This window comes from Rhinolophus sinicus, chromosome 2 (assembly GCF_057876585.1).
Source record: "Rhinolophus sinicus isolate RSI-liver-muscle chromosome 2, RSI-T2T, whole genome shotgun sequence".
Lineage (NCBI taxonomy): Eukaryota > Metazoa > Chordata > Mammalia > Chiroptera > Rhinolophidae > Rhinolophus > Rhinolophus sinicus.
The window spans coordinates 139,628,750-139,640,813 of record NC_142502.1 but is presented as its reverse complement, the minus strand read 5'-3'; the positions used below and the strand labels follow the sequence as shown (position 1 = coordinate 139,640,813).

Below are 12,064 nucleotides of genomic sequence, written 5' to 3'. Positions count from 1 at the left end.
TTTGTGAGGGAAAAATAAGGATGCGCATTATACATGGGTAGTACTAATTCCATGTCTATATAAATGTTTTTAATTCATTTATGTTTATGAGTTAAAAGTGTAACTCTAGAGATCAATAATGGTATCCGTATGCAAAATAATACCCTGGAATACAGTTAATTGGTTTTGTTGAACTTACGACGACGAACTTGTAACAACGAAGAGTTCTTGGCCTTCTACGATGCATAAATACTGTAAATTTGTTACCGGCACATAAAATTTCTTATAGCTTGTATCTGTTCTTGTGTTTGTAATTATTACATAAAATTTCTTGTACCATAATATGTTTAAAAAATAAATGCTAAAAGTCGTTTATAATACAAAAAACAAGTACCTAAATGTAAACAAATAAAAATTTGAATAAAAAAATTAAAATGAAAGATTTTTTTTCCCTGGAAATTTGGGCCAAAAACGTGGGAGTGCATTATACACGGGAGCACATTATACATGGCAAAATACGATATTTTGATTGGCAGACATGAAGGCAGGTGGGAAGAGCAAAATAGGAGGAAAGGCCTAGCTGGAGTGTTTGGTAAAATTAGAAGGGTAGAGATTGAACAGATTGGTTGGACCTTAAACATAAAGCTAAGAAGTAAGTACAGGGAATGAGATTCTCTTGGATATTTGAATAGGAGTGATGTGGCAAAAATGGCCTTTTATAAAGATTAAATGTAGCAGCATACAAGACGTTTGGAAGGGTGAGTGTTAACCAGATAAAGCCCATTTTTCAGCCAAATTAACATTTCACTAACATATATAAAGAAGAATATATAATAGAGTTACAAATGAAATTGTAGCTTGAATCAAAAGTGACGATCATCCAATAGGATCCATAGTGTGGGTTTCCATAGTAGGTGTAAATGCCTGAAGACCTCATGTTTCCCGCCCTGCAGGTGATAGAAAGCATAGGCATAGTCTGTTTTTAACAGAGAAGGGCAAGTACTCTGACTGCTGGCCTTGGTCCTGAATGATAGCTAAAGTGTTATTTCTCGAAGTCCTTTGGAATGCGTGCTGCATTGCGATGGGCTAGGCAGCAACCAGTTTTAACTAGTACAGTGCCTGGGAACTGCAAGGTAGTCTTGCTCACGTCTGTTAGTAGTAAGAGCATGGATTATGGGGCCAAATTACCTTCAGTACAAATCTCGGCCCAGCCACTTATAAGTGACTTAACTTCTGGGCCTTAGGGTCCTCCTTTGTAAAGCTACATGTCTTAGTGGGTTATTGAAATGAATCCATGTAAAGCACTTAAAACAGTCATTAGCACATGCACAGCTTTCTATAAAGTTAATCTTATTATACATTTGTATATACTCTATGAAGGGAATCCAAGAAAAAGGTGACTGTTACATTTTATGTTGTATGTTATAATCAATTCCATGCTGCTGCACACTCACCGTCAGACTCTATAGGCAAGTTATTGGTGACTAGTTTTCATCTTAAACAACTGTTTAACAGCAGAAACTTAAGGACAGTCTAATTGCTATATGGAATTTATTAGATGGGATTCCAAGGAAGCTGTGTCTTGGAAAAAATGGGACTTGTAAAATGTTAGGCTTATAGTTCCTATTTTTATTGTGTGTACATCTGATAACATGTTAAGTGTGTGCCTTCTTAAATATTTTAATGCCTTCATCTTTTTTCTTTTCAGTATTAAAGCGTGAAATAAATCCCCACTGTATTTCAAGATTATTTAGAAGGAGTTGTAATTCCCACTCAGCACCTAGGACAGCACCCAGTGCGCCACAGTAGACATGAACTCTGGCTTGAGGTTTGGGGTTTGTGTTCTGGATTCGGGAAAGAAAAGAGAGAAAGCTTTTGGGAAAGTTTAAAATCCTCGTGAACACTCTTTAAAAGTGTATGAAATGCAGAATGGTTTCATGGCTGTGTTTCAAAATGTTTTACACTGGCTGTAGAACCCACTTCATGAAGTAGTTTGAGTTAAAATGATCTAATATTTGTGTTTTAACTTTCAGCTTTGTGTTATTCTTGGAAAATTTCGCACCACTTGTGAATTCCTTGAACCTGGGCATTGCAAACCCACTTCTGTTGGGCCCATCTCCTTTGCACTTTGCTCACATTAAGACTCAGTTGGCGCTTCAGCAGCTGAATGCCGTTGCCTCACATAGTTCAACACCACCTTATACTTTATTAAATCAGGCTTTCTTGAAAATAGCCATGTCGAGACCCGGGTTTAATCCTCGAGGAAACTTTCCACTTCAAAGGCCACGAGCACCTAACCCTTCTGGGATGAGGCCTCCAGGACCATTTATGAGGCCTGGATCTATGGATCTTCCAAGATTTTACCCAGCAGGGAGAGCCTGTGGAATTCCACACAGATTTGCTGGCCATGAATCTTATCAGAACATGGGACCACAGAGAATGAATGTTCAGGTAACTCAACACCAAACTGATCCCAGATTGACCAAAGAAAAATTGGGTTTTCATGAAGCACAACAAAAGAAGGGGAAGCCTCATGGTAGCCGGTGGGATGATGAGCCTCAGATACCTGCATCAATGGGAGTGAAACGGAGTTCTATGACACAGGTTACAGAGCAGAGCCCTAAAGTGCAGAGCCGCTATACAAAAGAGAGTGCCTCAAGTATCTTAGCAAGTTTTGGATTATCTAACGAAGACTTAGAAGAACTCAGTCGCTATCCTGATGAACAGTTAACGCCTGAAAATATGCCATTAATTTTGAGGGATATAAGAATGCGAAAAATGGGGCGCCGATTACCTAATATACCTTCTCAGAGCAGAAATAAAGAAACACTTGGTAGTGAGGCAGTTTCAAGTAATGTGATTGATTACGGGCATGCAAGCAAATATGGCTACACAGAAGATCCACTTGAAGTATGTATTTATGATCCTGAATTTCCAACTGATGAGATCAAGAATGAATTTCGGTCACAGCAGAGCATTTCTGCATCTGTTCCCCCACCAAATGTGATGTGTAATTCTATGTTTCCTGTTGAAGATGTGTTTCGACAGATGGACTTTCCCAGTGAGTCCTCCAATAATCAGTCCTTTTTCCCAGTTGAGAGGGGAACCAAGATGTCAGGCTTACACATTTCAGGAAGACAGTCAGTCCTTGCACCTGTAAAATCTGTCAGCCAATCCATTAGCCAAACAGTTAACCAGACCATGAGTCAGTCTCTGATCCCTCCTCCTATGAACCAGCAACCTTTTTCATCAGAATTAATTTCAGCTGTAAGCCCACAAGAGCGGATCCCACGGAAGCCTGTGATTAATTCATCTAATGTACACGGATCAGGAGGAAGTAAGAAGAATTACCAGTCAGAGGCTGACATTCCCATTCAGTCTCCCTTTGGGATTGTGAAAGCATCCTGGCTACCAAAGTTTTCACATGCTGATGCCCAGAAGATGAAGAGACTTCCAACTCCTTCTATGATGAATGATTATTATGCAGCGTCTCCAAGAATATTTCCACATTTGTGTTCTCTGTGTAACGTAGAATGTAGTCATTTGAAGGTGAGTGTTTTTAAAGATCACTGTATAATGATACTCAGCGCCCAGGTTTCCTCTCAATTCTTATGTATGCTTAATTGTCGTGTAATGCTCAGGCATTAAGGAAATGAGAAATTAATTTTGATTGCGACAGCAACGTTTAGTTGTAATCTAAGTAGCCCTGGCCTCAGCACTGAATTGAGTGTTAGGCTTTCTGTTTTCCTGTGACTGGGCACGCCACCTGGTTCGTCCATTTATTTTGAACTTTTGATTAGTTATCTCAAAATTTATGCAACATAAAATTTATATAACATAAATTGTATACTTATAAGACAGTGTCACATGAGTCACTTTTATCTCAGTAAGAGAATCTGTTAGCTTCAAAAAAGCTGGAATAAAACATTTGTACTGCACACTTTGAAGAGATAGTATATTCTAGCCTTGCATGTATCTACCTATCTTGAGCTAAAGATAGTTAATGTCAATTTAAATATTTTCTGACTCTATCTAGACTAGGATTTTTAGTGTTGCATGAGAAGGAGCTTCCTAAAATAACTTGATCCATAGCAAAATTGAGTCAGGAGGAGTTATTTAGGGACCAGCTGTGGGCTCAGAATAGAGTGTAAAATTATAGAAATTTAGAGAAAAATCTTCTAAAAATAAAGCCTTAGGTATCTTCATGTTAGTATAGTTAGTATAGTACATTACTCCTCAGCACGAGGGGTAATAATAGAATATACTATTTGACAGTAATCATTGGTGGATTTGAATAGGAATTTCCAGGGATATTTTATTTACTTACATATGTTTGGAAACCACTATTCTATTTACTGATGCAATTTGTAAATTTATATCAGAAACGGTCAGGAAGGAATGTACTTCCCATGGGAACAAGCTTTCATTCAAGGCCATAGCATTGGTTATACATTTTGAATAGGCTTAAAAAAAATCTGGATGTTAATTCTCTTATTGTTTTCTCCTTCCAGTGCTGCTCTTTTATTGTCTTTCTGTTACTCACCAGGTTTCAGCCAAAAAGAATCTGATACCTAGACCTGATGCTTTTTATCTTAGGGTTAACTCCAGCAAAGAAAAGCAGCATTCTACCTCACTTAAGCCAGATTTGCCGAGTTCTAATAAAATAATACTTGCCTTACTCTATCAAAGGGAGTAGCAAAGTCTTGAAAAATCTCAGTAATTCATAACACTTAGTTATAATCTGTAAGTAGCCTTAGCCTGAACACTGAATTGTATTAGGCTCTCTGTATTCCATTTATTTTGAACTTTAAATTTGTCATGATGAATCCAAGAAACACATCTTAAAGAACTTAAAAGTTTTCGTTTTCTTTCTGTAGAATAGAAAAGGTGTACATTTGTGCAGCTGGTATTTACTGATTACCAGTTTTGTACATGACTCAAGTGCTGGGGCAGAAATGAAGAATGTAAAGTGTAGATGTTGTTCGTAAACAGTTTATACAGTCTCATTGTCTCCTAATTACACACCTAAGGAATAAAGGAAAAAAACCAGAGGCCAACAAATGGTTTGGTGATTATATTTAATGTGTTTGGGTATGCTGTAGGGGAGAGAGATTTAATATTTCTATCTTAATTTCAGGCTTATATCAGTTCTGGCCAGCATTATCGATTTACCAACACCTACATTGTATTTAGCAGTATGTAATTTAAAAGAAGTGTAAATATTCTTCCTGCCATCACAAGGCCTGTGTAGTCTAGTTAGCTAAACCTCACTGAGGGATAGTGACTCCTACACCCAGTCTTTCCGGACTCGAATGATCTGGGAGGGAAGACGTCATGGCATAGGTTGCAGATGGTCTTGAATGATGAATAGGCTTCCGGATACCTAGGGGAGGGAGGGTACCATTTCAGACAGAGCACAACTGAGTACAAAGGGCCTCGAAAAGCTGTCCTACGAAGTTTAGACTTCAGGTGAGAGGCATCGGGGAGCTACTTAAGGTTCTGATATGTGAAGTGACATGTTAAAAGTGTAATTTAAGGAGATAAATCTGGCTGAAGTGTGCAGGGTGAATAGGAGTGAGAATCTGAAATAGGATGGGGCACTTAGTTTGAGGCTTCCCTGGTGAAAGGCTGGATTCATATAATAAAAGTAAAATTCTGAGAGGAAAAGAAATCATTACGTGATTAGAGCTCACAGAGCTGGATTGCCGTTTGAAACAAACACTTTTAACAGAACAGCACCGTGGAACTGACCAACGAATTCTTCAGTACTAGGGGACTAAATGATAGGGATTTGTGAACCTAGACTCGCACGACATAAACTACCTCTCGTTTCTTGCTGCCTTGTAAGTGTTTATATATGAGTATGTGAAATAACTGTGGCCAATAAATGTAAATGACCAGTTGCAAATTTGTTCTTGGTTAAGGACTATTTAATGATGTTCTCCACCCACGGAGTCTTTAAAAACTGTAGCCTGACAAAAGCAACAGTAGGATATGAAATGTATTTTTGTTTCCTAAATTGGGATTTAGTCATTAGAGGAGGAGCTGTCTTGAGCTTAGAAGTTATGTCTTTTTGACTGTCCTTGGTTTAGAAGGCTGTTCTTTGTTTTAAAACTGTGTCTTTCTGATTGAAATAATTCAGTTTGAGAACCGACAGAAGATTTTTGAGGTAGTTAGTTGGAGGATGGAGAGTGAGCTCTGATATGGGTATTTTTATGGTTTGATCCTGGGCTCTCTCAAGTCTGTCGTCCTTGTAGCGTCTTCTACTTAGTAGGTAATTATCACTCCTTCTCTGGAGAAGCAGTACTGCTCCCAGTCCCTTTTCTAATCTGCATACTGTTACTTAGTGGAAACTGAGGTGGGATAGATACATTTACTGAACTTAAAGCAAGTAATGTCAGTGAGTAAAGTGGACCTATTAAAAGAGAGTGGGTGTGTGTATGTGTGTGTAGAACTGGAAAGACTATGCTTAAATAGGGCATCTGTCAGCATTAGCTGATAGTTGCTGTATAGAATACATACATAGCCAGTATTACACCTTAATGTTTTTTTCAAGAAAACCTGGAAATCTGGATTTGGGCGTAAAATCTCTGGATTTTTAAATGTTGACGACTTATTAAAAACAACAACAACACTTTGTGGTCCAAATAAATCATGCTCATTCTACCTGCCAGTGTGTCTGTTTGATGTAAACAGTGTTCAGTTAATGTCAAAGACATGGGTTTAGCAGTGCTAGAGACCTGGTAACTGCCAATCTCTCCTAGCTTTCTATTTGTATCGCTGAACAGGATGTGCAAAGGTTGTGTTTTTGCAGTCTACAATCAATTCCATGTCTTAATGAAATAGTTTAGCGTTTGTCATAACCTGTTGCTGAGTATTTCAAGTAGCATTCACTTATTTTCACATAGTTCTTGACAAGGCAGATTCCATAATTAGTGTCAACTTTGATTTTCACTGTGGCAATTTCTAGTTCGTCTTCAGCAATGACAAAATGTTTTTTGAAATGAAAATGAATAAAATCTTTCTCAAGGAAAGTTTTCAAATACAGAACTGTTCAGTAAGTTTTCTGCCTGTCCAAATGCTGGAGAAACAATAAAACACTGAATATGTTGCTTTTAACTAATTGTTTCACTTGGGGAACTGTATCTTTGAAAACTGTATTGCTTTTTAAAAAAATCTGATGTATCTTCCAGGAGCTATTTATGGGTACAGAATGTAATTTTAGGGCAGATTTGTAAATGAAGTAATGTACAAGAAAGCATTTTGTTCATTGTAAAGCTTTATATGTAAGGGAAACACATTGTGTCTTTGAAATGGTGTTACTTTCCCTTAAATAAATTAGATTTGATCAGTAGCAGCTTTTCATATTTTTACTAATTTTATCCTTTGCCAATATAGTGAGTACCTTGTTTGGAATGGTGGTACTAGCCTAAGAGGTAGGATTTTTTTGTTGTTAATGTTATTAGCATGAATTTTAGAGGTAAAGTCATTGAAACTCCGTATCTTGAAGATGCCATTTCAGGTACCATTTTGTTTATAGAGTTTTTGGTGTTCTTTGGAATGTTGTTTTTATATTTGAGATGAGTTGTTTCTGATCCGTGCTTTTATATTCTTCAAGTTTAAATATGTATTTGGTTGCAAAATGAGTATACATGGGTGTGATTTTTAAAATGTATACTCCATGTCTTAAGTGCCTTTGTTTGGAGGCCATTGTTTTTGTTTGTAAAATTTTGTTGAGTAGCCAAATGCTATTTGTAACTAGATTTGTTTAATTTTTGAAAAAAGTATGCGATGTCATTTTAAACAGCCTAATTTCATTAGTCAATATGAGGAATATTCTAATTTCAGCACTTTTCCCCTTTTATAATAGGATTGGATTCAGCATCAAAATACATCTACTCATATTGAGAGCTGCCGTCAATTACATGAACAGTAAGAACAATTTTTTTCTTTTTTATAGTAGCAGATTTACAAAAAAGTTAATGCTCATGTATGGCTATTTAATACCTTCAGTGTGGTACCTTGGAGAAAAAATATTTTTAGAAAGCTATTGCCTATCTGAAGTATTAATTTTATAGAAGTATATAAGGTCAGATAAATTAAGTTCGTGAACTCACCCTAGAAGAAATGCTACATACCTCATTGCTGAATATCACTATGCTCACCTTCCAAGTACTCCCTTTGGGAAGCTATGCACCGACGCCAGCGCGTAGTCCACCCTTCAAAGCAATTTTGGAACACTTTTTCTGGAATGGCCATCAGAGCTGTCATCGTGTTAACCTTGATGTCCTGAATGTCATCAAAATGTCTTCCTTTTACTATTTTCTTTCTCTTTGGGTAAAGAAAGAAGTCATTGGGGGCCAGATCAGGTGAGTAGGGAGGGTGTTCCAATACAGTTATTTCTTTACTGGCTAAAAACTCCCTCACAGACAGTGCCGTTTGAGCTGGTGCATTGCTGTGATGCAGGAGCCATGAATTGTTGGCAAAAAGTTCAGGTTGTCTAATTTTTTCATGCAGCCTTTTCAGTACTTCCAAAAAGTAAACTTTGTTAACTGTCTAGTTGGTATAAATTCATAATGAATAATCCCACTGATACCAAAAAAGGTTAGCAACATTGTTGCAACAAGTTCGCGAACTTAATTGTCAGACCTCATATAGCTGTGGCTTCTACATGCCTGGTTTCTAAATATTTCAGCCCTCATCTTTTCCCGATTTCAGATATTTATTTATTTATTTATTTATTTATTTATTTATTTATTTATTTATTTTTATTGGAGAACTGTGTTTCTCCAGGGCCCATCAGCTCCAAGTCATTGTCCTTCAATCTAGTTATGGAGGGTGCAGCTCAGCTCCAGGTCCAGTTGCTGATTTTAGTCTTTAGTTGCAGGGGGCGCAGCCCATCATCCCATGGGGGAATTGAACTGGCAACCTTGTTGTTGAGAGCTCACGCTCTAACCAACTGAGCCATCCGGCTGCCCCACAGATACTTATTTCTGTTTGTTTTGAAAACATTCCTGTGTTCTTTTCGCTTCAGAAATGTATTGATTCCCCCTTGCCTTTTATTTATGTGCAACTTCCTTATCTAATTTCAAGGACCATCACAGTTTGTCTCGGAGCTACCTTTCCACGTTTCCCCCCCTGCATAATTCCTTTTCATTATTTGCATGCTGCAGCCAGACTGGTTTCTGGAATAGAACACATGTTTTGCCTCCAGTCCGCCTTTTCTGTGTTGCCGCTGCATGAGATGTAGCCTGATGCATGCCTACTGTTAGACCTTTTTAAAGGCTACCTGTAAAGCCTTTTCTGTGAATTCTCTCCTGAATCTTCCTACTCTTGATGTGTCTTTGTGAGAACTAGTTGGTACAAGGTAAGGGGTACCATTCATGTTATGTTCTATAGGACGTTGCCCCCTGGATTCTGCAAAATGTGTTAACTGTCTTCCCTCTTTTATCTCCTACCTATACGCTTGTGTATTATACCTCTTAACACTTTTATATCTACTGCCTGTTTTACTTAAAAAAATTTGGAAACCTTTAAAGTATGGGGAATGTGTTTCTTTTCCCTGAATTGCCTATTAGCATAATACTTTATTGAATTAGAGACTCAAAATATTTTATTCCCAAGAAAATTTTCGTATTTTAAGATGCTAATAAATCACTATGTAAACATAATTTTGAACAGATATATTGCAGAGAAAGATTAGTTGACCTTAGTCTTATTTTTAACTGTTAATTAATATTGTTTATTCTTAAATAGGTATCCTGATTGGAATCCTGAGATCCTCCCATCAAGAAGGTAATTATTTTTTTAATAGTGGTATTATTGAAACTCGATTTTCTTTTAAAAGTAAGCAAGTACTTGTTTTTAAAGGTATTGTTTTGAATTGAGACCTATTTTGACCATTTTTACTTTTAAACAGCAGGCAAATGAAACAATATCTATGAATCTTTCTTTAATTACCCCAGCTTAAATGTGATAGCTCTCCTATGTGAACTACTTTTTTGTCTTTTCTCAGTATATTTGATGCTTTTATTATTATTTTATATTTGTGGAATCTTAGGTTATAAATGCCTTGAAGGCTGGAAATGGCTTTATTAAGCTTTACATCCCTTAAAGGTTCCCTCTTCAATGTATGTACATACAAGTACAGAAGTCAAATATTGTATTTGTAGATGGCATAATCTTTTAGGGAGAAAAATTTTTGAAAAGCACTTATTTATGCAAATCATTTCCTGAATTCTTTATGTAACTTAATGCTTTCAAAACATAATTGGATATAGTAGTAGTACATGAAAAGCCCAAGAAATTGATGATGATATTCTGTAAATTAGGAAAACAGGGATCCAATTAGAGGGCTGATCATCTCTTCTGGTTATCTTATTTATCTCAAGCCTGAATTACATCCTAACAAAGAGGTTTTTGTTTTTAATAAATACATAATATCAGAGTTTGGTATTGTTAAGTCTCTTTTTAAGAAGGTACTTCTGTCATTTAAACTGTTTAAATTTACATTAAATTGCTGTGTCTTGTTTGTCTTTTGTACTTTGTAGAAATGAAGGCAATAGAAAAGAAAATGAAACTCCAAGAAGACGTTCTCATTCCCCTAGTCCTCGACATTCTAGGAGATCAAGCTCTAGTCACAGATTCCATCGGTCTCGAAGCCCAACAGCACGTTACATGTACAGACCAAGAAGTCGAAGTCCAAGGGTTTGCCATCGTTTCTTTCCTAGATACAGATCCAGATCCCGTTCACCATATCGAATGAGAAATCCATTTAGAGGTAGTCCCAAAAGCTATCCTTCAGTGAGCCCCGAAAGGACATCAAGGAGATCAGTGAGATCATCAGGTATACTTACGGTCATGAATAAAGTTACCTATTTTGCCTAAAGTTTTTTTAGGTTGTATTAGTTTGAATTTTATATTTCTATGTTTTTAATAATTTTGAAATGGTGACTCACTATTGGCAAGATTTAACAAAAGTTGACATTTGAGCTATTGCTTCAGCTCTTTTTAAACCTTTCAAGGTTTTTAAGAAATGAAATATTCTATTTTATTAAATTTTAGAATTGCTGTATGAAATCTGACCCACATCCCAATCTAGTTTATTCTTCCTTTTATTAACTATCAGAAGAAGTGTAGAAGGGTATCCTACATCAAATTTTTTTTTTCCAACATCAAATTTAAAAACCAAGGTTATACAAACATCTTATTTTGCCTTAATATAATTATTATAGACTTGTCTTCCATGAATTAATTTAAAACTTTTTGAAATTATTCATGTTTTCAACCTGTGTGTTAATACTTATTTAGTGACCTTTCTAGAAATAACTCTTTTATATATTATACATATTTTCTTGGAGGTCTTTTCAGAGGTCTGTGAGGTCTTCCCTTTTCCAACTAACTACACCTCTGTGTGAAGCTGGGTTTTCTTCATACATTTCAACCAGAATAATATATCCAGCACAAGCAGATAGGAGAATTGAGGTGTCTTCTTTTAAGTCCAACACAAGTGTTTGGAAAAATGTACCGCGGTGCTGCTCATCTAATTTTTTGTTTTGGAAATTCAAGTTTTTAAAAAATAAAATATTTATGTTAACACAGGTGTTTATTAGTAAGTGAATTAATAATTAGTTTTAAATTTCATTTTAATTTCTCATATGGTAAATAGTGATAAATTGAATGTAAACAAAAGCTCTATGGAGTCCTCAATTTTTAAGAGTGTAAAGCAATATGGAAACCAAACAGTTGAGGAGCACTGGTGTAAGAGAAGTTCACTGAATAAAGGAACTTCATGTAAAGGCCTTTTGAGTGAATAATTAAAGACTAGATATTTTTGTGTGTTCGAGGTCTGGCAATTAAGTTTGTGAACTTGTTTGATATCAGAGGGATTATTCATTATGAACTTGTACCAACTGGACAAACAGTTAAGTAAGTTTACTATTTGAAAGTGCAGTAAACGCTGCGTGAAAAAGTTAGATGACAACTTTTCACCAACAATTCATGGCTCTTGCATCATGACAATGCACCAGCTCACACAGCACGGTCTGTGAGGGAGTTTTAGCTAGTAAACAAATCACTGTAATGG

At 36.3% G+C, this 12,064-nt stretch overlaps 1 protein-coding gene across 4 annotated transcripts in view; it reads left to right on the top strand.

Moving 5' to 3' along the window:
- Positions 1-12,064, top strand: part of ZNF638 (zinc finger protein 638) — a 113,177-nt gene that overhangs the window by 55,602 nt on the left and 45,511 nt on the right. For all 4 annotated transcript variants that reach the window (XM_074332146.2, XM_019718798.3, XM_074332145.2 and 1 more), the window contains exons 2-5: positions 2,013-3,528; positions 7,850-7,911; positions 9,736-9,774; positions 10,530-10,825. In XM_074332146.2, the coding sequence (XP_074188247.2) occupies positions 2,013-3,528; positions 7,850-7,911; positions 9,736-9,774; positions 10,530-10,825 (1,913 nt within the window). The remainder of the gene's footprint in view (positions 1-2,012; positions 3,529-7,849; positions 7,912-9,735; positions 9,775-10,529; positions 10,826-12,064) is intronic.